This window comes from Channa argus, chromosome 20 (genome assembly GCF_033026475.1).
Source record: "Channa argus isolate prfri chromosome 20, Channa argus male v1.0, whole genome shotgun sequence".
NCBI classification, from domain to species: domain Eukaryota; kingdom Metazoa; phylum Chordata; class Actinopteri; order Anabantiformes; family Channidae; genus Channa; species Channa argus.
Window position 1 is genome coordinate 20,044,503 of NC_090216.1, and position 27,922 is coordinate 20,072,424.

Sequence of the window (27,922 nt, forward strand, 5' to 3'; positions counted from 1 at the left end):
TATTCAATATGGAACATTTTTTTTTCCAGAAAGCATGTTTGACTGTGGAGGAAAACCACCATCTGAAGAATCGTCTCCAGGCAGCTGAGGCAGATGTGGTGCAGCGGCAGACAAGCAGCGCTGAGCAGGACTATGAGGCGGTAATCCAGCTTCTGGAGGCTGAGATCAAAGACCTCAAAAACCAGCTGGCCAGTAAGAGGCAAGCACGAGGAGGTGAGGCCAACAAGGTGAGTCTCAAACAGGTACCTACAATGTTTTTTACCTATAAATTTTATTTTTATTATCTTTGGTGCAGGTTGTGTTGTACTGAGCACAATAATCTTGGGAAATTTAAATGATTTGACTTTTGAAATAACTGTTTAGATCTTCAGAGATTTGAATGTCTGTTAAGTGTTTGCCTCTATTTGTTATAACAGCCAACGAGGACGTTTGTAAACAAATTTGATTTTATTTGAGAAGCATAAAAACACGTTTTGACTAGGGTGTTATTGTAGGCACTATAAATTAATTTAGGAGGGTCACCTCCTACTAAAATGATTTCTTTACGTGCAATGCTTTGGTCTCATAATAAAAGGGAACATAACTTTTGCAACCCGTGAATCTGACTTAATAACCCAGAATGAAAAATGCTTATAGTCAACAAAGCATTCCAGTTGGTATAGGCCTGGGATATACCTAAGGTTAGGCAGGACTTTTTACTTGTACTTCAGTAACAGGTCTACTGGTCAGTTGTCTATTGAGCACTGCTATTTTAAAAGCCTTTCCCGAATTGTCATCTGGTTTAAATGTAAACTGTTTCCCATAAATTTGGAATAATTTAAATGTGGTTTAATTTTCACTCTGACACTCAACAACGTTTTGAGAAGATATATTCAATACTTCATGAGAAAAGGTAAAAAATATTTTATTCCAACTTTATGGGCAACGGTGTGATGTGGTCACTTTGCATTTAGACTTACACTTACACATGAATTTGGCAGGTTTAATGATCAATGATGTCATGGACAAAGTTGGGCTTGTCTGTAGCCTTTTTAATGTTAGGTTAAGATGAGTAAAATTACTTTTTCACTTTGATATTTTTAAATAATATTGGTCACAAAGTACATAGTTTAGTTGGTAAGGCAGTCGTCCAAGGACCACAGGGTCTGTGGTCGAAGTGTGTCTGGGCAAGACACTGAACCCCTAACAGCCCATTCCCCAACCCAGCTGTGCAGTAGCGGCCCCAAGCCCAGTAGAAAATGGGGAGGGTTGCGTCAGGAAGGGCTCCGGCGTAAAAACTGCCAAACAAAAAAAAGCTCACAAAGTACATGTGTAGTGCAAAGTTAAGCTACATCACTGCTCTGTGAAAGTAGCTACAGCTGTGATTGCAGTAAATGGTAAATGTTCTGCACTTATATAGCGCTTTTCTACCTATTGGCACTCAAAGCGCTTTACACTGCTTCTTATTCACCCATTCATACTAACAATCACACACACACATTCATACACCGATGGGGGAGCTGCTATGCAGCTGACCAACACTCACCAGGAGCAACTAAGTTGGGGTTCAGTGTCTTGCTCAAGGACACTTCGACATGTGACTGGAGGAGCTGGGGATTGAACCAACAACTGTGAGATTGGTCGACAACCGCTCTACCTTCCTGCGCCACAGTCACCCCTGTATGCCCCACAGTACTATTATAGATGCAGTAGCTGTGGTTTAGGTTTTGATTCGTAATTTATCTGCATCGTCAGCATGTACATTCATGCAAGAAGAAGCTGACTATGTGGAGTTTAAAACATACAGAGCTGAGCTTTCCCTCTCCTTTGTCTTCCATCTATCCTCTGTCACAAGTGATAGGCCCTGCAGCACCATCAGTCTGGCGTCTGTTTTTGTAGCCTTGTCTCTATAAAATACACCAAGCTGCAATTCCAACAGCACAGCTGACTGCTCCTGAGAGCTGCCTCGATTTTCCTTAACAACCTGATTCAATAAAAAGGTTTTATATTCGTCTCCTATGGCTTTCAGGGTTTCTGCCTCATTACCTATGGCTTTTCATCTCAGGAGGTGAATACTCAGGCTGTTTTACAGTTATAAGTTGTGAGACAAAGCAGTATGCAGAGACAGAAATGACAGAATAACATCAGTCAGGACAGAATGTGTTTGACAGCTGGGAAACCAAAAAAGTGAGAGCTTCACATAGTTAGATGGACTACCAACCAGAACCTCCCTCCTCTCTCTATCACTTTCTCCTCCCACTTCATTAACATTCAGATTTTTTATTTGCATATATAAACTGAGTGAAGGCCCCAGGAATAAAAAATATGAGGTGGAAAAATGTTTAGATTAAAACAAATGTACATGAAACAGACTTGGGAAGTGCATGAAGATGAAGCGATTAGGAGACTATAAATTTCATCACAGTAATTTATACATGATTTTTAGTACATTTGTACATCCATATGCTTTTCCATAATTTCAGCTTTGACATGAGTTTTTCTAATGACCCCATCTCATTGTGTGCTCTTCTCCTACCATGGGTTTATGGCACTGACTAATGCTTCACCAACCGTTTATCTCAGAATATTCAAATAACATTAGTTCAATAAAATGCACATTAAGTCACTTTTACTTTTGCCAGTTATCTGAAAATTCAGTTAACATTTGCAAAATTGCTACATTTGGATGAAAACGTGACTAATAATGTGGTAAATGTTCTGCACTTATATAGCACTTTTCTACCTATTGGCACTCAAAGCGCTTTACACTGCTTCTTATTCACCCATTCACACTCACAATCACACACACATTCATACACCGATGGGGGAGCTGCTATGCAGCTGGCCAACACTCACCGAGAGCAACTAAGTTGGGGTTCAGTGTCTTGCTCAAGGACACTTTGACATGTGACTGGAGGAGCCGGGGATTGAACCAACTACTGCGAGATTGGTGGACAACTCTGCTCACCTCACACATTGATGCATCCCAGTTTCATAGCTAATGTAGCATTTATTATACAAAGACAGAAATACTACTACTGTTTTAAAATCCAATTCGATAGTTAAAGTTGATGTTAGTAAACAAAAGTCACCCTCCTATTTTCTTGAGCTTTACAGAGGACCACTACCTCTTCTTTAATTTATTGTACAAGTGCTTTTTTACTGTACAAACTTAATGTGAGAACTAGGGGAAAGGTTGTAAATATTTATATATAATTATGCTAGTAAAATCCATATGTCTCCAACTTTTGAAAATTTTAATTTTTGAGGCAAACTGAAGGATTGTTTGTGTGATTACAAAATACCCCACATGAGCACTAGGTGACACACAGAGCAGCAAACAGGGTGTGTAAATGAGCAAATTAGTAAGCAAATTAGCTACATTGTTTACAACATTGTCAGAAATGATTGGTTGTCTCACTCTGTCTTTCAGGAGGAAGTGCTGGAGTTGAACAGGAGGCTGACGGCCATTGACTGCCAGCTGAAGAAGTCGGAGCTGAGCAGGAAACACCTGGAGATCTCGAACAAGAAATTATTGGGTTTTGCACAGGTACAGCTATAAATGGACATGTAGTGAAAATGATTGATTCTGTAAAGGAGGGAGGGTTTTCTGATTTTCTTCTGGTTTTCTTTTCTGTCTTAACTAAAAAAAAATCATATTTTGTTCTTTAGGTGCAATAGATGGTGAACCAGCATATGTCAGCAGTCTTATAAAAACTGTTTATAATATACATATCTCACATTAAAGTGAATACTATTGTAAAAGGTCTTTCACAGGAGAACTACACAATGTCAAACAAACTTTCAAGGACCAAAACAAACACTGATGACATAAGCATCTGGATAAATGCAGAAGTTCTTTTTTCATAAAATAGGTTGAGCTTTATTCCGCTTGCTGAGGATCCAACAACAGGAGACGAACTTGCTTGCAGACAAACATGGTGGTCTGTCAGCAAGATAATTACCTTTTAAAATTGGTCAGAAGCTGTCAATCTCTTCCAAAAATTCATTTCTTGAAATGAAAAATTCCCATTGGCTTTCAACCCAGGAGATGCTGACTTCAAAAAAAAAAAGTCATCCTTATAATACTCTTAAGCAGGCAGCTCTACAGCTAGCAAGAGCTGTGAGTGGCTGCAGTGAAGACGTAGAAGAGCAGTGATGATGCAAAGTGTCTGGATATTTGCAAAGGACTTTATTTGATTTCAGTCCAGTTATTTTTGACCCCCTAACTTGAGGCACTATGCGTTTATGTACAGAAAGACACAGTCGGAAGGAAAAAAATGTCACTGTCCAAATACAGCGGCAGATCTCTACAGTCTGTAGATTTTGATAAAAGTAATAAATCACTTAATAGGCCTTAGTCACTGACAATTTTCATGTGTCACAATGTATAATCCTGCAAACTGGGACATGCAGATTCATGGTAGCCTCAAACTGTGGATTCAACAGACAACCGAGCCAAATACTAATTCAATGACATTTGTGAACATTTCACTGGGTTGTTGTATAATAGAACCAGCCTGCTCCCAAGTGGATGAACGACACACTGCACAATTCTCTGGACAGATTAATAAACCAGCCTTAACATTCAGTGGACCCTAACTCCCTTAATTGATCGATCCTTGACCCTTGGTTGCCCTAGAAGTTGTTTCTGTCCTACATGTTGAAAAATGTCCCAAAGCCTCATATTTTGCTTTAAGGATCGAGGAGCAATGTTTGAGGAAAGACAAGTGAAGGTATACATGAGCATCTTTCACATAAGTCTCTTACCGGACCAATACACCTCTTTGTTAACAACCTGTTGGTGATTGAACTTTGCAGCTGATCAGACAGATATGAAATCGCACCCAACATAGGCTAATAATGAAATACACAACAGAAGCAAAGTACGATCCATGGTTTTATTTAATTTATTTATAGGTTATATGCCTAGATTTGTTTTACCATAGCTCTAAGTGACAACGAACTATGATTAGCTTTATTTATACACTACAGGATTTTTAAGATTTACTACTTCCTATTAATAATATCATCATTAACATTAACAAAATTGACCACAGAAGTTCTGAAGTCAGACTGACAGCTGATTCAGCAGAAATAGTCGTCTCTTAACTATGGAACTATTAACTATGGTTAACAGCAAAAGGACTTTTAATGTCTCTTACAACACATTTTCTTGTTTCCTCCCCTCTCTTGTCTTTTCCTTGGGTAATTCTCATTACTTTATTTCTCACCTCGTCGCTCCTCAGTCATGCTGTTTATTGTTAAGGCTGTGTCAAACACGTTATTGTTGTTTTAAAGAGTGAGGATCGATGAGGCTACTTTGAAGAGACATGACTAAAGCAAAGGTGAATCTTTTATGAAAGACTTTTACTGGACTGTCACACCCTTTATTGGAGATCTGTTACTGATGTAACAGAGGGTGGTGCAGCTGATCGTTGAGACTACAGCTTTATATTGTGACAAATGTCTTATTAATCTTAACTCTAATATCACCAAAAACCTTGGATTTTGTGTTCTGATTTACTGTTCAATCTGTGTTAATAAGGTTTGATAACTTAAAGACATGTCCATAATTCATCAGAACCATTTTGCCAACTGCACCAATTTTAGATTGTCCCAAAAACTTAGGGGCAGCAGTGGCTCAGTTGGTAGAGAAGCCGCCTTCTAACTGTAGCGACAGCTGTTTGTTCCCCAACTCTCCCAAGTTTCCTTGGGCGTCTTCACAGATCCCCCAAACCGCCCAACCCCAGATATACACTGTATATCTAATGTCGGTCCCAAGCTTGGTAAAAATTGGGGAGGGCTCCAGACACTTATTTTTTTCGTCCTTTCGGCTTATCCTGAGAGTTCAGGGACACCACAGTGGATCATTTGTCCGCATGTTGATTTGGCAGAGTTTTTTATTTATTTTTTATGCCAGATGCGCTTCCTGATGCAACCCTCCCCCAACTTTGACTGGGCTTGGGGCCAGCACTGTGTGGCTGGGGATGGGCAGTGTCTTGCCCAGAGACGCTTGGCATGTGGTTGGGAGGGGCGGGGCGCAAACCCCCGACCCTATATGGTCAGTAGGCGGCCACTCTACCAGCTGAGCCGCTGGTGGCTCCAGCCACTGATGGCCCTAAACACCAAAACCTCTAAATAAGATAAGGTTAGCCCAGTTCTTCAGATCAGCTTTTGAGTGGGAAATTTCTACTTGCAAATCGGGCGTTTTTCATTTCTCTGAAAAGACTTTGTCATCTTCACTTGTCTGCACTGGTTTTACTGGACCCCACAGAACTTTTATATTATGTCTGTCTTTAGAATGTCCACAAGGTGCTGACAACACCAAGCCTGGTTGGAGGAGAAGCCGGGTAAGACATCCAGAACATCTACTTCTTAACATCACATTATTTGTTCTACAGTAATATTGTAGGAGTCCAGCTGTAATGGCTTCAATCTATCTATTGATCTATCTTTTTATCTATCAGGAGCAACAAGTCATCTCCAGTCACTGACAGCCCTGAAACCCCATCACAGCTTCCTGATCTTGCCTTCCAACTGGCTGTGAAGGCCAAGGAGCTGGTGGAGGGAGTCTGCTCTTTCTCTGCTGATGACCAAGGTGCAGGTAGAAAAGACTAGAAAAGACACTATGCTGTAAAGCCACCTTGTTCCAAAGTTTTCCTTCCTGAGAAGTTTTAAAACTCATCAGAAGCGGTTCTAATTTTAATTGGAGCAGCCCTAGGGTAGCAAAGAGATGTCTTGAGATGACCACGTGTCGTTAATGTGAGCCAGTGCACAGAATTAAATAATATAATAAAACATAAGGCTACATGCATAAAACATACTGTTTTAAACTTGACAGATAAATTGAATTTGAATCTAAAGTTAAGGCTTTTAACTAGTCGAATGCTTCAATCAAACCATGAAAAATGCCTTATACCTGAGCTATCATTTTGAAAAATTAACTCAAAATGAATAATGAGAATAACTTTTTTGTTTAAAAAATGAATAATTTTATCTATCCAATGTAATCTTTTGTTAGTTTTACTTCTGATTCTTAACATTTAAATCTTGCCACAGAGTAACAACAAAACCTATAAAAACTAATCATAGCCAACCACTAACAGACCATACACATACAAGTGGCTGTGGCTCAGGAGGTGGAGCAGTCGTCCACCAATCCCAGGGGTGTTGGTTTGATCCCAGGCTCCTCCAATCGCACGTCAAAGTGTCTTTGAGCAAGACAGTGAACCCCAACTTAGTTGCTCCTGGTGAGTGAGGGCCAGCTCCATAGCAGCTCCCCCATTGGTGTTAGTGTGAATGGGTGAATGAGAAGCAGTGTAAAGCATCTTGGCTATCAGTAATGTAGAAAAGCATAAGTGCAGACCATTTACCATACATGCAGATGAAAAATCAATAATGCTTGTTTTGTGTCCATGTGTGGTTGGCCTGCAGCAAGAGTGAGTGCATCAGAAGCGGTGGCAGCTCCAGGTGTCAGTCCTCATCCTATGTGAGCCTGAGGGGCCTGGGCAGACAGAAGAGTCCAAACCCATGACTGACAACAACACAGCTACCAGACTGACACAGTGCTATGCAACACATCATCATAAAATAATGACATAACTGACAAAAACCATTAAGTCATAGTGACAGACACAACAAAGTCCATTTTAATGCCAAAGCTTGCTCATACACAGCACATCAGTATCGTCTTTTGATGTGTTGGACTCAGCCATGACCCAAGGACTCTCATCATTCAACATCATATGTACAGAAGTCTCTATGAGAAGTGCTCTGCCAAATAAAATATCTGTTGGAATTCTCCTTACTGTTACTCTGACCAGCAGTGTTGCAGAAGTTGCATGACAGTCCATGACAGTACCTCTGTTAAATACTAACTGAGTGATCGTTTCAAACTCCATAAACACATAAAGATCCCCTAAATGGATTGCAGTGGTGGTGGACTGGTTTGCTTGTAAAAGATGATCCTGAGCCTGTTGGTTCAATGTTCCTCTGTGTTATAATAACTTGCCATCTGCCTCCCTCACACACCGTCACTTGTGTGATTTGTTATAGAATTTATGAACTGTTGAGCAAAAAGTAGAAAAACAATAAAGATTAACAAGTGTCCATTTTTCCATCGTGCTAACACTCCTGGTGCAAGAAGTTGGACATAAAAAGCAAAGAATCTTTTTGAAGATAATGAAGCAGTGTTAGCTGTCTGCTGCTTCATTTCATGCATGGTTGATTTGTGTCTCCTGCATCCAGGAGTGGCTTTAATGTTGCTGTAGCTTCAGTTGTGTTAACTTGTTTGGTAGTCACACATTCTAGGAATAGATCAGTCATAGGCTCCATGTGAAACATTGATTTTATTTCTACAAGCAGATGAAAAATGCTTTTTAAACAATCTGATTGTCCTGTCATTCAGCCAGATTGCATCTTGGTGTGGCCTCATATTCTGTTACAGTTTTGTAATAAAAGAAAAACTGATGACTGGTCCTGATGTCTTTTTTTGTTCAGAATCTTAACATTTATTTACACAGGTTGACAGTTTTACAGAATAGGACAAAATGATCTGAAGCTGTGTCACAGCCTGCAGTTTTACACAAAGCATGATGTGCAATGTAAAATACAAATAAAGAGAACTATATTTCACAAATCATTTGAAACCTGTTGCTGATTTTAAATACAACAAAGACGGCATGTTAAAACTGAAATATTTCACTGTTTTCAAAAGAAAAAACTAATTTTGAATTTTTTGTCACCAACAGTTTAAAAAAACATGGGAATGCTTATTACTGTTTTGCATCACGTTTTCATTTAACAATATTATAGTTATTGCTTTAACTTTGAAAATCTTAAACATCTCAGTTACTGTTCTGATCACCTTTCAGACACTACATAGACAATGTGTTATGATGGAAGGATCCCTTCAGTTTCAGAGATCCACTAGAAAAATAATACCACAAAAAAACCCACAATGAGACATCTCAGTGATTTGTGGTGTTTGTTGTCAACTTCAACTTAAATCTGAACTTTAAGTTGAATATTTTGCAAAAATTACTACAACTGGTGTTTATTTTTATAAGCTCTTGTGGGGCACCACCCTTACATTCCCCATCCTTTTGCTGACCTCCTGCTCTCTGATGGTTGGAGTGGAACAATATTTTTTAAAGCATCTTGTTTCTGTATGTTGCTCAATCCCTTTTGTTTACCATGAAGCTGAAATAAATTGTTTTATTGCATTAATCATATCTCATTTCCAAGGTGCTTGAAATACACGTTCTGTGTATGGACATGAAACAATTAAGTTTCTGGGACAGTTTGTTTATGAAACTCATTTCACTGAACAACTGTACAATTATACTTTAGAAGCCACACAATCTAAGGACTTATAAAGCTCAGTTGAATTTTTACAAAACAATTCTATTTAGATTTCACTTGGGTCTATCCTAGTCGCTTCTAACTAACTTTCCATGCTGTTATATTTCCCAACGTAAATTCTTTTCTTGACTACTGCAGTGATTATTCAGGATCCCCTACTAAATATTTTGTTTGTTAACATTGTGCTTGGAACAGAGATCAGTCACAGGAAAAAGTCAAACAGAACGGATAAATCAGTCACAGTACAGATACATATTTATATGTTCTGTTGGTCCTCAAATGCTTCAGGACTTCGAGTAGGAAGATCTTGTGAAAACTGGGGGGTCCATCAGAACATTATGAATTAGATGAATTAGAGCGTGATCCCACAGTGCTTGGATTTACAAGTTTGAGTCGTAGGAACTGGGCGTCATTCCCACAATGCCCTCAGTCTGAGGTGTCTCCCCATACAGGAAGTCATCCTCTTCATCCCTCACACCCTGATAGGCACAGAATCAACAACCAAAACCACAAAAGTTTAAGTGACAATAAGACAACTCACACTCAACATAAAGTCAAATCTCATGTTTCCCTGTCACATGTACATTATTTTTTTATTTTGTTCAGATACTTTGTCATCTCTGCAAGTTTCTCTATTTCTCTATTAATACTGTATGACCTAAACCATTATCAGTCCTCAAACTAGATCGAGAAATTAAATAAATAAGACAGAAATTTGACTGACTAATTCATTTACTGTAGAAAATTATCCAAACTTATATACAACACATTCAGAAGGTTTTCAGACCCCCTTCACTTTTTCAATTTTGTTACGATGCAGTCTAATAGAATTGTTAATTTTTTTCCTTTAATTTACCCTCAGTACCCCATAATGACTAAGTGAAAACACAATTTTTAAATTAAGAAACGAAATGAAATACAATGTACATACAGTGGGTAAAATAAGTAATAATTAAAAAAAACAAGCAATTAAATAATTAAAAATATTTGTTCACTAAATATATTTCCAACGGTGCTATTGACATCGAATGTTTAGCAGATGTTGGTAACAACCCATGCAATCCACACATGCAAAGAAATTAAATCATAGATGTCCATAAATTAAGTTATGTGTAATAATGTGGAATGACACAGGGAAAAACTATTGAACACGTGAAAAAAGGGAGGTGCAAAAAGGCATGGAAAGCCTAAACTCCAGCTATAATCAATCAGATCCATCTGGTCAGTGCAAATAATATTATCCCAGCTGATGGCCTATGAAAAGGTGTCTCATTACCAAGGTGTCACACAACAGGGACTTTTCTGGTTAAATAAAGGTTAAATAAAATAAATAAGCACCTTTGACAGTTACAGACTAGAGTCTTTTTGGGTATGATGCAACAAGCTTTGCACACCTGAATTTGGAGATTTTCTGCTATCCTACTTTGCAAATCCTCCCAAGCTCAGTCAGGTTGAATGGGACCATCAGTAAAGAACCATTTTTCTCTCCAAAGATGTTTAATAGGCTCTGGCTGTGCTACTCTAGGACATTCACAGAGTAAAGGAAAACCTTTGGCGCAACAGGTTTTCATCGAGGATATCTCTGTACTTTACTCCATTAAGTCAGACTGTCCTCTCTTACTAAGTCGCCCCTCAGTTTGGCCAGCCAGCCAGTTCTTGGAAGAGTCATGGTTGTGCCAATCATCTTTCATTTGAGAATTATGGAGGACACTGTGCTGCTAGGAACCTGCAGTGTTGCAGAAATCTTTTTGTAGCCTTACCCGGATTTGTGCCTCTCTGAACTCTGCAGGCAGTTGTCTTGACCTGAATACTTATGTAAATTTGATATTTCTTTTTTTTTTTTAAATACATTTACAGATATTTTTAAAATGATATTAGGCTGCAACATAACAAAATACTTTCTGAATGCATGGTGTGTGTATACAGGTTGCTAATCAGTTTTCTACAATAACACGTGTGACAAGTGAAAATTAAACATAATATGCCCTGTAGATATCTAAATTATCTTTTAACCTCCCCCCCAAAAAAGAAACCAAAACAGTGTCTTTTATATAGTTAAAATTTTAGCCAGGCTTCCAAAATAAGTGTGAGGTAGAGGAGAAATCAAATTTGTCTGCCACATGTATAAAAAGACTTCCAGTAATGTGGTTTCTCTTGCACTTATGATAAAGGTCTGATTAGGTATTGTAATTAGTAATGTAATGTATCTGATTAGTTTAAATAAGTTTCCTTTATGACGTTTTAGAACTTTAAAGTTTAACAAACTATTCATTGACTGACAGAAAAAGTCCTTGTTCATTGTTTAAAACATGAATAAGCGTGTTTAAAACAATGTTTTAAACACAAAGACCACTGAAGAAAGTCTCTGCTGACCCCTTTATGCTGGAAAAAAATTTGCGACCACAAATAATATATGAATAAAATGATTAACCAATATCATAATGTGAAATTAAAATAATGATTTGATGCAACCTTAACTGTCTAACTTTTTTGTGCAAGATCACCAAAATAATGGCAGTGCAACAGTAAATGGTTGGACGATTTCTTTAACAGTCACCTTCATGTCATCTCACCTGTTGGCCTGTGGCAGGAAACAGCTCTGTGTCTGCCATTTCCTCCCAGACTTGATAGAGTGGCTCAATCGGGTGACCAGACCTGTACATATACACACACAGTCATGTTTTCATCACTTCTGTGGACCTGATATGTCGGTATTATAAAGCTTCAAAAAAGGTTGATTTTCTGCATATTTGATGTACCTGAAACAGAGGACCCACTAAAAGCATGCAAATATAAAGTGTATGTTCAATTTAATACACACACACACAGTACCAGCTGCAGACACATGGCAAACAGGCAAGGATTTGCAGATGACAGTGCTGCGAGTCCAGGACCATGAACCCCCACACAACCCTTCACTGTTTATCCTGATTAAATCATGGCAAATGGCCCGAAGTGGAGGAAAAGTGCCAATGACACAAAGTAACACCTACAATTTTATATTAAGACTGGTTCATTTCTTCTGTTATACAAATGGTAAAAGATAAATGTTCTGTACTTGAATAGCGCTTTTCTACCTTTTGGTACTGAAAGCACTTTACACTGCTTCTCATTCACCCATTCGCACTCACAATTGAACACACATCGATAAGGGAGCTGGCCAACGCTCCCCGGGAGCAACTAAGTTGGGGTTCAGTGTCTTGCTCAAGGACACTACGACATGCGACTGGAGGAGCCGGGGATGGAACCAACAACTGTGGGATTGGTGGACGACAGCTCTAGCTCCAACGCCACTTAACTGAATTTGCCAAGTGGAAGATAACGGATTACAAGAGATCATCAGTCGTGTTCGCCACTGCCTACATTCCAATTCTCTTTTTAGCAAATTAAGCATTTTGTGTTTTGCTGTTGTTTGGTACAAATGTTGCTTTGGATGATGGGACTAATTATTGTGTGCCACAAGTAGAAATAATTCACATGTAGATTGATGTGGTCATTTAAACAGCTTTAAACACAATTTTCTAGATTGCATTCTTTCCATTTGTTGAGCTGTATAGCTACTGTGGGTTGCTCAATTTCAAAGTGATGAAAATTAGGTGTGGTGTGTTTTTATTAACACACCTCACCCTGGCCTACTGCTCTCTGTTGCTGCTCGTACATGAGCCAAATAGCAGGTGCGCTTACACACCTGCTCATGGCTCAGACACCATGCCCACACTTGTACACTTAAAACAAGACCCTACATTTCAACATGCTATTTAATATGTAATAAGGCTTAATAATAATGAAGTCACAAGACCAAAATTTGAGAAAACAAAAGAAATACAGAAATCCATCATTGTACCTCTTGAGTAGGTAGGGGTCAAACGGAAAGAAGCTGTCCAAAGGGTTGGTGTTTGTGGTCACACTGTCTCCTCCTGCTGAGCTGCGAACCACAGGTAGCACGTGACGATTGTTCCGCTCTATGATGGTATAACAGAACGCCACCTGATACTTCCTACAACAAAAACATCAGCTGCTGTAAGAAGGAGGAAAAAATGCCAACATCATTTTGATTATTTATAGCTATAGTGAAGTAGAAAATAAGTTAAATTACTCAAGTACTGTTGTCAAGTACAGTTTCGGTAAATGGAAACTGGTCTGCACTTATATAGTGCTTTTCTTATTCACCCATTCACACTCACACATTGATGAGGGAGCTGCCATGCAGATGAATGCTACCAAGTTGGGGTTCAGGGTCTTGCTTAAGGACACTTCAACATGTGGAGGAGCCAGGGATCGAACCAACAACAGTAGTACCTCTGGTGCCATACTTCACTTGAATATTTCTACTTTATACCACTTTAATTTCTACATTACCAGATACATATAGATACTATCCACCAGATACTATAGTATTCTGATTAGTAGCTTCAAAGACACAGTTCCAGGGCTTGACATTATTGCTTGCCCGGGGCAAGTAAACTCTATGATCGACCAGCCGAGTGAAAAATAGTGAAATCCGCAGGTGAATCTGCAGTGTTGATTTATTTATGATTTATTTATTTATGATGCTCCACAAATTGGTTTAAATTGTTTTGTACAGCTGTATGCAACACATTCGAACTTTGTGTCCACAATCTCTCACTTCAGGTGAACCAGAGTCGAGGTCATTTTATTTTTCATTCGATGCTGTCCTAACCGTCCTAACTTAATAATGTTGATCCACTATAGACAAATCATTCACCGTTCAAATCTCCTTCAACAACATGAGCTCCGGCTGCCAGTTAAATTTATACTGTTTGAATGTGGAAAATGATCTGTGTTGTTAAACTCTTGAAAATACTCAGATTAGCTTCACGTTTGCGGATTCCTTGTTGCTGATCATTTGCATTTGTGGTTATAGCAGAACTGAAAGATGGACAAACTCTGTCACCCGTTGGTGAAAAGCTCTTGTCGAAAAACAAATGAATTCTTTAATTCGAAGCTAAAATCCCTCAGTCAATGACAAAATTATCTCAGCTACTTGTCCGAAGAGAAAGTGGGTTAAAAAGCTCAAAGTCAAGCCCTGCACTTCCGTTTCAAACTTACTCTGAAACTTCCCTATCAAAGATTCAGGTCAGTAACTCTTTAGGGCCCGAAAAGAAAATATAAGTAGTATTTCACCCAAAAAACAAATTATTGGGAAAAGTCACAGTTACCTACACTATATTGCCAAAAGTATTCGCTCACCTGCCTTTAGACCCATATGAACTTTAGTGACATCCCATTCTTAACCCATAGAGTTTAATATGACGTCGGCCCTTTGCAGCTATAACAGCTTCACCTCTTCTGAGGAGGCTTTAAATGAGGTTTAGGAGTGTGTTTATGAAATACATAATCCACAGTGCTCGCAGTCTTCGCTCTAATTCATCCCAAGGTGTTCTGTTGGGTTGAGGTCAGGACTCTGTGCAGGCCAGTCAAGTTCTTCCACACCAAACTCACTCATCCATGTCTTTATGGACCTTGCTTTGTGCACCTGAATTCATTTATTTGGATGGGTGAGCGAATACTTTTGGCAATATAGTGTATATTGAGGGTATTGATGGCTTGATCAGATTAGTGCTGTGGAATAGTGGGAAGGGTGGAATTTTAACTGGGAGAAAATGGTAAGACTTTAAACCCTGAATAGTTTGACTCTTTATAATATTTACAATGTTAATAGTCTTGGATACGTTCGCACATGTTTTTCTTTTATACATGCGGTAGATGTTCCTATCCAAAAGGGGGCAGGATATAATTTAACACATTTTAATTTGCTGAAAATGAACAAACAATCCAGAAACAGAAATTAAATGCGGGTGTTCTTCAATTCACAATGCTTGGCGTCTGTAAGGGTTAAACAGGGATTTTAACAAAACAATTGATAGAATCTGATGACTTTTTCCATATCTCTGCCGAAATGGTTCTTTGGCAGGATGCTCTGCTGGTGTGTGGTCTACTTAACTGAATTTCACAGAAGTAGAGAGGACAATTTTACAAAGACATGGGAAAGTATGTGAAGCCTCTGGAGTTCAGATGCTTGGATGAGGATGTGACGTACTTGACACTACAATGTCCTGTCCAATGTCTTTATTGAATAAACCTATAAATATTTTGAGAGATTTTCATCTGGATCTGATACACAACTTAGGAGGTAACATCTTTTGTTTGAACCCAGTCATGTTTTATTTAACTTTACCTTCAAATATCTGGGAATAAAAGCTGAAATATTGATCTTTTGTCTCATATTCATGTTTTGATTTCAAACCCAAATGCTTTTAGTCTCAAGCAGAAATAACGGACTTGGCCTCACTGCTCCAATACTTTGGGAGCGGAGTGTAACTGGTAAATTGTGAAACTATTTCAGTTTTCATTAACCAAACAATTTGTTGCCCATGTGAAGTAGTGTATGCTACCAAACCAGGACTTCTTTTATTTTACCTTTTTAAATTTTCCTTTTATTAAACAAAAAGTCATAAGCTAAACTACTCATTTCATAACACTTAAGTGGGACCCTGTTGTATTCTAATAAAGGTTCAGCCTTTTATCAAACACAGTGAAAACTAAATGAGTACACTAAAAAAGCTTCCGTCATTGCCCAATCGATGAACATCTCCACATAAGCCATTGCTGAGATTTGGGAGGTGTGTATGTCAGGGCCTCTGTGGCCAGAGTTTGTTTAATGAAGGTAGTAGAGGATTCACAGGAAACACTGTTACGCTGTTGTCACAATTACTAACTTGACAGATGATATGAGCAGGCTGTGTAATGCAAATAAACAAAATTACTGTGTTTTACTGCCTAGACAAACTAATTTCCTCATAACAGATAACAAACAACATGCTTTGGGAAAGTTTTGGAAAAGGGTGGTGAAAAGGTTCTCAAATGTTTTTCTAAATAATAAAATTAATGTCCATTTAAGCTCTGCAAATGTATGTCATTTATTATTATTATTATTATTATTAAATTAAATATGCAATGTAAACCTCCATGTTTATCAAAGGTTAAATAAGAGGGAGCATGGAGGGCGTAGACTATAAAAGTAGGTAACTGTAAACACTGTAGTTAAAAATAGCTTTAATTGTATTGAAATACATTTTACTTCCACACAGTGCACTGTACTTTGACATCAGTAGAAAGTAGTAGCTGTACATTGTGATCAGTACTTCCATGTTTACCATCACCACTAGTAAAGTCACAAAAAGTTTTAGTTGTGACGACTTATTTGGTGATGTAAAGGAGATTTACAGGTTGTAAAATAGGATTAATACACCTCAGCAAGGACAGAGAGCAGTGACACGGTGTGTTTACCTTGTGATGGCAGCAAACATGCTTGTGACTGAGGGCAGGCAGACTTTAAGAGGGTTCAGCTGACACATCACTATCCGCTCCAAGTTCAGACTCTGCAGGTACTCCAGCCCTGACACACACATAGAAACACACAAACACATACGCTAATTTAACTGTTACCATTGATCAGTGCTATTCTTACATGGACTGTGTTGCAAATATAAATGCAATAGTATGAAGCCATTATTTGATTTTGATTTGTTGCCATGTTTTCCATCCAGTACCACTGGCAGGAAACAGTAACTATTGAACAGCGGTTCACAGTTGGGTTTCATACCTTTCTTCATACTGCCCTCCAGCATTGCTCTGTGTCTGAAGATGAGGGTGTAGAAGACAGCCTGACAGGCAGTGTAGAACGGCCCATGCAGGTTAATGTCACAGCAGGCCTGTCTGCCACTGCTATCCTGGTCATCAATGTAGTGGTGAATCCAGGAAAGAAGCAGGTCCAGACAGGCCCTCACAGTGCTATTTGGGGCGGGAGGATGAGGACACTGGATTAGGCCAACAACTGGATAATCATGGAACAAAAAAAATGAGCTGCTCTCTCTGGCTTTCAGCTTTCTTTAGTGGAGACGACAGAAAGAAAAGGGATTATTGTGCCAATATGCTGCAACACACACACTCTTATGCCACCATGACAGCAGGGTTTTTCCTAACATAAAAAGGCTTAAGCACATTGACTCAGTGTTTCTGCAAAACCTGTTAAACTGAATGAACATTATTACACATTACAGAAATATAAACCCCATCTCAGACTGAACGAAAAACAATGGTGAGCTATGTACAGTAGGTGCTGAAAAATGGAAAAGTAGTCTGATCTCAAACAAAACAGTAAGCTTGCAAATAGAAAACAATAATAACATGCCAGCCAAACTAATCAAGCAGCCAACTTGATATTTCTGCTATGAACTGCCAATTTGTGGTGATTGGAAAGGAAATATTACTCGTTTTTGTAAATGTACCTAATTCTTGCCTTTGTTTGTGGATGTAATTTTAAAAAGTAACAATGTTACTTTTACAAATGGGTGACTAGCTAAGGTGGTAGAGCAGTCATCCACAAACAACAAGGCCAGTGGTTCAACTTCAGGTTCCTTCTGGCCACATGTTGAAGTATCCTGGACAAGACAGCAAAACTCCTGTTGGAGCATCTTCATCTATGTATAGCTTTCCAACAATTTCCCCATCGGGATTAATAATGTATACATTTTTCTATATTATCTGTTTACCATGTATGTCATGTTTTTAAAACCACTATTAGTCTACATAGTCTGAGCAACCTGACGGACTCAGCATTAAAAGAGACTCAGTTTGAATAACACCATCTAAAGGTGGTCAACTTATTATTTTAAAGCATTATGCAGTGTGTTTCTGATGTGTGTGTTTGTGTGGGATAGTCATTACACAAGATGTAACTCATGATGTGAAATTGTTATGACACTGGCATAATAAACACGCTCACAAAAACTAATGTTTTGACGGAGTTCAGCGTGAATGCAGTGTTAATACTGGGATGCTGGCATCTGTAAAAGTGTAAAAATAACACACAACTTAGCACCTAAATGTGGTAGTAACGGTCTAAAAAAAACTCACAGCACAGGGATGAACCTGGCTCGGGCCAGGAAACTTCCAAGGTATCCTCCAGCAGCCTGGCGAAGGATGGCAGGCTGAGAAAGACTCTGGAGGATCTTCCACAAGTGATCCAGGAAAGCCTCTGCAAGGGCCTGAGATAGATAACACAGAAAACACTATATAAAACAGGACACATCTCAAAGAGGGTACACAACCAAATAAGAAAAAAACATTTTTTTTCAATGTGCAGTAAAAGCAAAAGAATGTGGAGTGTGACATTTTTGTGGGACACTCAGACAATCTCCATTTAAAATGTGTTTTTACTGCTGAAAACTAGTGTAACAAAAAAAAAAAAAGCTGGCCAGTAAAATGAATCTGAAATGAAAAAAGCTGTGTGGAACTGAACGGTTGATGGCATTTATCTGGGTTTCACATTAGACATCTTTCACATTTGAAAAACTGTTAATATAAAAAAGTGACTGGTGCAGCTTTTGCATCCATGTTCTAAGAACAGGACAATTGCATATGAATAGTGAACTGACCAATCTGAAACTGCAGAGGTAAAAGAGGATGTACTGGACGTGACAGGAGGCATGTGTTGGCAGAATGAGCTTGTCAAACACACTCAACAAATCTTTGTACAGTTCCTTAGTCCTTTCCACATGAAGGGAGCCTAAGGAAAAAAAATATCATTTAATATGTTAGCACACATTCCCTGGACAAAGTAAATAGCTTGTTTAACATTTCTTAGTTGATTGGACTTGGTCTAGGTCTCACAAATGTTTAGTCTCATGTTAAGATGAGATATCGGCTAAACACTGGATCTCAGTGTAAAAGTGTTGTCATTCATCTACCATTGACATAGCAGGTATCCTTGATATAAGCCATCAGCACTGCCATAAGTGTGTCCAACCTCTCAGCCACTGGATGGGCCATCACAGTTGTGCTGGATGGCTGATCTGCTGACACATCCTCATCCTGACACAAAGACAACACACACACACACACACTCAAGGATGTAGATTTCAGGCAGGATGAAAATAGTATTACAACAGTGAATTTTAAACCCCTTTCTACAATGTGTGTAGTCCAAGTAGTTGTTTATGTTCTCCATCAGAATTTACTGGTATTATTTATTCTTGCAGACGTAGGGTTATGCACTTAGACCATTTAGTTTAGTTTAGTTTAGAATCAATCACTGACAAACTTTATTGAGATATAGAATCCAAGTGACCTAACTGGAGGATAAACTATGCATGAAAATACTTTAATTCTTCTATCTCAACTCCACTAATACATCAGTCTCTTTTTAGCAAATACACTTCAAGTGATGCTACAGCTTCTATAGACATTGAGTTTTCCCACCAGTCTATTAGCTCATTTGACCTGAATCCATGATCCTTAATTCAACTGTTCATTTAATGCTTTAACTTTTACTTACTCTTTTAGTGCTTCATAATCGTTGCTATAATTCTATGCTGTGTCAGAGACCAAAGCAGAAACACTAAACATTTCAAACAGTGCTAGCTGTTACCATATCAAAGAGTCCTTCTTCCATCTGAGTCTCTGCCCCCTGGCTCTGCACGGCAGTCTCCTCTGCCTCCTCAATGTCTGTCCGGGATACACTCACCTGAAATATACACACTGTAACAGACTGCAGGAGAGACACATCTCATTTTCTACTGGATATTAATATGTATGCTTACCAGTGTAAGTACAAGACTTGTTTTGTGATTAAATACAATTTATAATAAATTAGCTGCTGTAGTGTCTTAAGATTCTTAAGTCATCCAAAATTTAAAAATGTCTGTACGGATTCCAAAGAACATGGAAACAGTTTTAATACCTCTGAGACTTCTGCCTTATACCATTATGTGATCATCTGCAATGTCTTTATTGCTATATTTTAATGTCAGTTAATACCGTCAGCCTTTCCTCCTCAGTATCCCCTAAAGCACTTTAGATGTGTTTTTTTAGGAATTATTTGAAGCACTCACATCCAGTTTGAGCATCTGTCCAATAATCAGCTCCAGTACACTTCGTCGAATTGATGGTATGTACACAGCCACTCTCAGGAGGTTGTGGACATAACACTCCTATAAAGAACAACCACCAAAGTGAGTGAGAAATCTTTTTCAAATTTTCACAGCTGATCATCACTATGATAAGCAAAAAAAAACAAAAAAAAAAAACTGCTCATTCTGTCTAATAGTGACTTCTAAGATCCTAAATGCCTGCTTGTCACCAGCAAGTGTTTTGGTTGATGAGGACATCATTGTTCATTCATTCACCACTTGTTGGTGTTTGATGCCAAGATCAAGAAAATATACCCCAACTACATACAAATCTGGTGTGATCTAACAATCACAGTGTACCTTCGTCATATTTGACAAGGCTGTGTGGTCTGCACGATCATTGATGTTACTCTTACCAGGGTTCTGGAGGATTTCTGTATGAAGGGGAAGTTCTCCTGTAGAATAGGCATCAGAAAGTGACTTGTGCTGAAAGAAAAGAAACATTTACAGTACAGTATTCACTAAACCATGTCTTTGGAGAATGAGATCAATAAAAGATCTTCACCAGCAGACGCAGATAAACAGCTTAACTTTACTAATTCAAACTAGAACATAAAGCATTTACTGCATCCAGCTGGTCATTGCACTGTTTATCATTTTGGCTTTGTACACCACCACATCTGATTTGAAACACTGAAGATATGCCTAAATTTTACACTGCTTTCTTATGTCTTTTGTCAAAGCAACTGAAAAGGCCACGTAGGAATGACAGCCATTGCTATACAATATCTATGTTCAATTGACAGTTCTCTCAACTAGTAATAAGAAAAACAAATTCTGAGCAGTTTATTTAAGGGATAGCATTTGCAATCTGTTGTTATCATATCCAACAAACTTGTCTGACTGCTGACAAAAGCAGTAGAATGAATTCTAAAGTGTTTTATTATCTGCTCAGTTTTAGCCAAATGCTCTAAAATGCATTAGATGGCATTTCACAGTGTAGAAAGACAATGACCTAGATATACTGCAAAAGGAAGCCAAAACTTTAGCATAAAGAAAGTCTAATGTTCTACAGTGGCGCAGAACTCCTGCTACAACACCATTCAAATGTAGGAGTAAACCTGCTCCTAAGATTGTGGATCTGTTGAGTAAGTGATAGAGATTGACTTATTTAGACTTCTGCAAGACAGTTTTTGATCGTTTCAGTGAGTTGGACTTGATTTAAAAACAAGAATACAATGATCTCATCTTTCTTTCAGCCAGCATTGTCCTGCACGTGGGCATAATTAAAAATCTGATAAGAAACTTGGCTACATGTAAACATGACAATTTAGCTCCAGGAGGAATTTACCATTTCTGTAGCACAGTATAAATTACATTAAGTACCAACTCAAAATAACAAAAAATATACTTCAGTATTTTGCCTTTGCATTATTTTAATAACAAAATCAATACTCAACTATTTTAAAGCACAACATTTTGCTAGTAGGAAATTCAGAGCCAGAAATTAGCAGTTAGTAACTTACGATGGAACATATTTCGTAATGAGCTGCAATGCCTGATGACACTGATTGAAGTTTCTGGGAAGATCTTAACAAACAAAGAATAGATAGAGTGTTAATTTGTTTGTATTTACTTAGGATGTAACCTTAACACTGTCCTTCACATTCACACCTCACACTTGCTGCTGTTACTTTTCTCCTTAACGTTGAAGGACAAAAACACCAATTCTTCTTTGTTACCTTTTTAGAGTAAAAAACACTCTCACACTCCAGAACAACAGCACTTGGAAATTGCACACTTACTGTCATCTTCATCATCTGAATCAGAGATATCCACTCCTCCTTCACAAATGGTCACTCTCTCTGGAAACAAAGATATAAGTTATATCTCCATGAGTCTGATGGAGGAACACAGCTGCTTCAAAAAGTATTCATAGTCTTTCTCTTTTTGAACACCTTACTTCATTGTAAATTTTAATTGATGTGAAAAAAAAGGTTTACTCTACTTACAATAACCCATAATGAAGTGAAAACCTACTTTGGAAATGTTTAATTTGTTTGAAAATGTATTATTTATTTATATATATTTATTAAGTATTATGAGTATTTTTTATTTATTTTTGTCCTTTTGGTTTATCCCGTGAGTTCAGTGTTGCCACAGCGGATCATTGTCTGCATGTTGATTTGGCACAGTTTTTACGCTTGATGCCCTTCCTGACGCAACCCTCCCCAATTTCTACTGGGCTTGGACCGGCACTGCACAGCTGGGGAGGGAAAAGAGCTATTGGAGGTTCAGTGTCTTGCCCGAGACACTTTGACATAGATCTGGGACGAGGATTGAACCACTGACCCTGTGGTTCATGGATGACTGCCTTACCAACTGGGCTACAGCCGCCCCAATTAGCATTAGGAATATATAGATACTTATTTCTACTTAGTACTATGTACAAGCCCTTTTGGCAGCAATTGGTAAATCTATTAACAGGCTTACTTCTGGATTTTTGAAGTTTATCACAAGCACTTTACAGCTCAGGAATAGCAGGGTATCAGTGGGGTAATGGTTCAGAAATAAAGTAACAAAGGGGGTTATACCTAGTGTGGTAGTACAGTAACAGCAAATAAGTATGTTATTAGGTAATAGGGGTGTAATATTTTTGTAATAACAAGGTAACAGAGGTAATATTGTGGTAATAATATGGAAACCAAACCACCAAATTATAAAAATAAACTTATTTTAGTAATTAATTAATTAATTAATTAATTACGTACGTACTTTCTAACACACATGTTCTGTGAGGTTTTAATCTGGACTTTGGCTGGGCCACTCAAGGACAACCCGTACCCTAACCACAATTTAGTCTGCCAAACAGAGCGTCTAAATACTTTTGTAAATTTCAGATTTCTAACAAATTTACAAACCATTCCAAAAATGTGTTTTCATGCTGCCATTGTGTAATCTGCATATGCAAAGTATTAAATGTCTTTTACAACACGATAAAGTGGATCTGTATATGCTTGTTCATGGTCTTTTTTCAACTCCTTATAATTAAATGAGCATTCACCATACATGTTTGGACAATGATGACTTCTCAAGTAAGACCGAAAAAGAATTAGGTTGAAACCAGGTGTGTGCTCGCTATAAAAACTTCTATTGTTAATAGCGACAATAAAGATTGAGGACCTAGATGAGAGTGTTTAGGTAGTAAGGTGCTGAGTTGTCTACTACTTACAGAAGGGTGGTGGTCTGTGTGCAAATACTACAAATTTTGATTATATGAAATTTATTTGTATTTACATATTAACAGTCTACTGACACAACTTACAGCTAGTTGCTTCAAGTAGAATATTAAATGTCCTGAATCAGCTACAATTTGATTGACTGTTATCTTGACATGTGATAAATATTCTAAAGAGTTTAAAAAGTTTTGGGACTATAGAGCAGTGGTTGACTGTTACGGTTTTCGTCAACAATTTATTTTTGTGTCACATACTATTTTTCAAAAACAAACGAAAGACAAATATGTACAACTTAAATAAACGTTCAATGAATATTGATAACATTGTAATCACTAATAGTATTTAAAAATTAACCATTAGCATTTAACAAATTCAGAACAAAATTAGATTTCATTTCCATTTGTGGAGCAGCATTTCTGAGAATATCTGATAAAACTACTTTACTGTATTTTTAAAATCATAAAATACACATACATTTAGGTACATTTAGCTGAAACTAATCCACTATAATAATACCTCCCCTTATGAAGGGGCTGTTTCATATGTGCTGATTCAACTGTATGATCATCTTGGAGGTTTGGTGTAGGGTGGGTTTAAGAGTTTGGGTTTAAGTCCACCAGAAATTGCTCATCTTGAAGATTTGTAGTAAACTGGGCTAAATAGTTACCGTATAGTAGGTTATGTACAGCAAAAAAAGAAAATCAATTAGCATGACAGTCGATGAGAGATAACAAGCAGAGTTGATCTTACTGTCATTTGGAGAGGTGTACGTCTTCACAATAACCAATGTTCTACCACTAAGCTACGAGCCCCCCCAAACATTTTTTTTTTTTTTACAAAAAACAGACTCCAATTTTCAGTTGCATATGCAGCGCAATACAGAGACACTTAGTCCACTGGTTGTTCAGAGTTGTTACAAAGTGATACTTAACTTATATGGACTGTTTTTCAACCAATGTGCAAACACACTGCCATTTGTCCTGTCGTCAATTCAATCATTGAATTAACCTTACTGAACTTTCTGAAATGCTGTTTGGATTTTAAGCAGCAAATAAATAGTCTACAGGTGCAGTAGAGTGAGATGAAATGGTCTTCCTCCTAATTGATGTCATTCTCTTGGTAAATAAAACAAACAAAAAGATATATACTGGCCAAATATATACTTTGGGTGCAGTAAATATACTTGGGTGGTTTGCCCAGGTATTTTTGCATGTGTGGGAAACACCAGATGTCCATGTTGCTCGTATTATGTCCTGTTTGCTCATGATACACACTTACTGATAAATCCTCATTTAGATAAACTTTGGATCCCTATAACTTTTTTCTTCAATCCTGTGCTTTTTGTTCTGTTTATATTGTCTGACTTCATGTTTCTGTTGGTTCTGGGTAGTGTGTGTGTGAAAGCCGTTAGAGTCACTTGCGATGTTTATGTTGTTATTGTGGAGGAACTGGATTATTTGCTGTTCTAGTGACAGTATGTTCTGCACTTATATAGCGCTTTTCTACCTATTGGCATTAAAAGCGCTTTACACTGCTTCCTATTCACCCATTCACACACACAGTCACACACTGATGGGGGAGCCAGGAGCAACTAAGTTGGGGTTCAGTGTCTTGCTAAAGGACAATTCTACATGTGACCGGAGGAGCCGGGGATCAAACCAACAACTGCAAGATTGGTGGACAACCACTCTACCTTCCTGCACCACAGTCGCCCCTAAACTGTAATTCAGTTTGTGAAGCACTGTGCTTAATTTCCAGTGTTCGAATATTGCTCCAGTTTATCAACTCTGCACTCCAAATCATTTCTAAAGTGATTGCATACTGATCATGTTATTATTTCTCTTTCAGAATTTTTTTTCTGAAAAAGGGTTTTTCGCCTGAACTTGTGAAATGAAATGAATTGATTGAAGTAAAATGAAGTGTAATGTTGTGTTATTAAGTGTTTTTTCTCTCTCTCTCTCTCTCTCTCTCTCTCTCTCTCTCTCTCTCTCTCTCTCTCTCTATATATATATATATATATATATATCACCTGTTCTGACTCATACACACACCATTGCTTCCAGATAGCCAGGTGTTTTCTATACAATGCCTTGTATATTAATATTGTAATAATAAATGCTTGACTGAACTATACTTATCTGTTCTTGTCCTTACTCTTCCCACCACAGTAACACACATTCAACTGAAAACATGCAATGATAGCAATCAGAGGAGTCGGGGATGACAAGATTATGTCACCATTGGACTAAGACTGGATTAAGGAAAAAAGAACATACTGGGTGTGAAGTGGGAGACCACCATCTTGAGGCAGGCACACAGGTAGACAGTCTGTGCTGAGACCAGATTACTGAGGAAAGCCATGTACTCTTCCACCACAGCCTGGCTTCTGCCCACCCACGGAATCCTCTAGAAAGAAATGAGCAATATAAAGTCCGTCACTATCATTGACCTTCTGCCCCCCACCTCATTATACAGGTCTCTGCTGAGCAGGTATTCTAATCCCAGCAGAGGGGATGTGGGTCTGGCAAAATAGTCGACAACTTGCTCAGCTTTACGATTTGTGATAAACTGGGTTAAAGAGGTACCATACAGTGGCATACGTACAGCTTTCTCTTAAGAGCATTCATAGTAAATGATCAGCCCACAAGCTCACGGTGATTAATGTAACAGTGGATGAGAGATCCAAGACAGAGAGGTCTTATTCTGAGAGGTTTTTTTTGTTCAACACGGCCGCTAATAAATTATTTAATTGTTTCTATTGTGCTTACAAAGATGTACAGTTTTAAACTAACATTAGTGAAGTTAAACCTCCTTCCTCCTCCACTCCACCATTGGTTATAGAGAACAGACAGAGAGGAGAGACTGAAGTATGAACTATAGTTTCAGGTCCCCTAATCTCACTCACTGCTGTCTTCTATAAAATGAAACGCAGTTTTCCCTGTGGTAACAAAACTTGTATTGAATATCCTTATTTTATATAGTATTAAATTTGAGTTAGAAATATATAAGAGTGTGACATACCTGTCTCGTAGGGATCATACAGCACTAAACAAATAACTGCAGAGTGCATTCCTCAAGCATCCGCATTGCTATTAGTTGTTAAACTCACCAAAATAGTATAAATAAGTTGTTCGTGGTCCTTGTTCAACTCTGTCACGCAACTTCGAAACTCTTGCAGCCAGCTGATGATCTGAGCATCCTGTCAGTAAAGAGAGCTCGCTGACAAACAGAGCAACCACTGCTTCTCCCTACCTCTCTGTTACCTGAAGTACCTAATGCTTCACTGTACTTTAACTTACCTTTATCTCAGGATCTGCCAATTGATGTTTCAGTAGATCATAATAACTTGAATCACCCTTCAATAGAGACCACATACAGTAATCGAATAGGACAATAACAACAATGAGCAAAGAGAAATGTCAGTGTTGAGACGATAATCCTAGTTGAGCGTGCGCCACTTGATGCTGAAGTTTCAAATTAATTCAAGTGACAAACAAAAAGTTAACACTCACATGTTTGTGTTTAGCTAGCGAATCCGCTACACTGCCCCCGAACCTGACAGTCTTCACAGGAGGAGTGTTCAAAAAGTCCAGATCGTCTGTCTCCATATTTCACTGTGCTCGTGGAAATCTAATGTATAATAATAATCTAATCTCATGTTTTTGTTAAACTAATGCAAAATTGGCCGCCGAAAACCAAACTGCACTGTAAAAGACGAACTTACATTCATTATTTCACACATATTTGAGGGATCTGAAAATGGCTTTCAGAACGCCTTTACATTTTGTAATAAAAAAAAAAAATCACCACTATTGTGTAAACAAGTAAACGCATGTGCTAACGCTACTGGCCAAAACGGAAGAGAACCCTGTTTTGAAGGAAGTGAATAACGTTACACCAGAGGTGTCGCATTTAAAGTCTTCCCACTAGCTTGTTTTCCATGTAGTCTCTCTGGCAGTTTTCTTTCTTTGTAGTTTAGTTGTTTTGTTTTTTGGGGTGTGCGATGTTTTACATCGGGTAAACATAGTAACAAAGAGGCAAATGTAAAAATATCACGTTACTTTTTTGTGTGTTTTTGTGTTTGTTGTTTTTTTTGCAAAAATAGGAAATAGGTAAGCACCATAATGTTATATTGGTAGAATGAAAAATGGTGTAAACAGGCCTAGTTATGTTTAGGGTTGTTCACTTCTATTGTTTTCTCCCCCCAAAAGTAAAAAAAAAAGATATATGTTTTTGGTAATGCTGGTGGCTTTTTTTTTTCTTTGTATTTTAATACCAAAAAAATAAATATGAAATGTGAAATAAATGTTTAAATAAATATAAAGACATCCTTCAATCAATATTAGGACAATTTACATTAACAGCTAGCCTTTGAGGAGCTGGCTCTGAGTCACCTGAGGAGCT

General features: G+C 38.0%; 2 protein-coding genes across 7 annotated transcripts in view; one reads left to right on the top strand and one right to left on the bottom strand.

The window, feature by feature from the left end:
* si:dkeyp-72e1.9 (syntaxin-binding protein 4) overlaps window positions 1-8,459 on the top strand; it is a 94,776-nt gene extending 86,317 nt beyond the window's left edge. For 2 of the 5 annotated variants that reach the window (XM_067487230.1, XM_067487234.1), the window contains exons 17-21: window positions 30-242; window positions 3,413-3,529; window positions 6,283-6,332; window positions 6,450-6,586; window positions 7,417-8,459. In XM_067487230.1, the coding sequence (XP_067343331.1) occupies window positions 30-242; window positions 3,413-3,529; window positions 6,283-6,332; window positions 6,450-6,586; window positions 7,417-7,475 (576 nt within the window). In that variant the 3' untranslated portion in view covers window positions 7,476-8,459. The remainder of the gene's footprint in view (window positions 1-29; window positions 243-3,412; window positions 3,530-6,282; window positions 6,333-6,449; window positions 6,587-7,416) is intronic. The other 3 variants (XM_067487233.1, XM_067487235.1, XM_067487231.1) reach the window with 2 other exon arrangements.
* Window positions 8,312-27,386, bottom strand: rrn3 (RRN3 homolog, RNA polymerase I transcription factor). Of its 2 annotated transcripts, XM_067487236.1 has the most exons (17): window positions 27,031-27,386; window positions 26,818-26,874; window positions 26,628-26,717; window positions 25,795-25,924; window positions 22,085-22,144; window positions 21,806-21,869; window positions 20,696-20,765; window positions 20,262-20,360; window positions 19,799-19,894; window positions 19,119-19,242; window positions 18,807-18,937; window positions 18,286-18,416; window positions 16,973-17,160; window positions 16,657-16,765; window positions 13,190-13,342; window positions 11,919-12,000; window positions 8,312-9,824 (listed from the first exon to the last, which is right to left on the bottom strand). In XM_067487236.1, exons 1-17 carry the CDS (start codon window positions 27,124-27,126, stop codon window positions 9,726-9,728), a joined length of 1,779 nt encoding a protein of 592 aa, XP_067343337.1. In that variant the 5' UTR covers window positions 27,127-27,386; the 3' UTR covers window positions 8,312-9,725. The 2 variants fall into 2 exon arrangements, with proteins under 2 accessions (XP_067343337.1, XP_067343338.1); XM_067487237.1 differs by lacking the exons at window positions 26,628-26,717; window positions 26,818-26,874.
* Window positions 27,387-27,922: the final 536 nt, after the last annotated feature.

Excerpts from the sequence above, each read along its gene's own strand:
- rrn3 (XM_067487236.1), bottom strand. The coding sequence starts at position 27,126 with ATGGAGACAGACGATCTGGACTTTTTGAACACTCCTCCTGTGAAGACT. Across the intron at positions 18,938-19,118 it reads GGATACCTGCTATGTCAATG|GCTCCCTTCATGTGGAAAGG; the intron begins GTAGATGAATGA and ends TTTTTTCCTTAG. Across the intron at positions 16,766-16,972 it reads GGAGGGCAGTATGAAGAAAG|GGCTGGAGTACCTGCAGAGT; the intron begins GTATGAAACCCA and ends TGTGTGTGTCAG.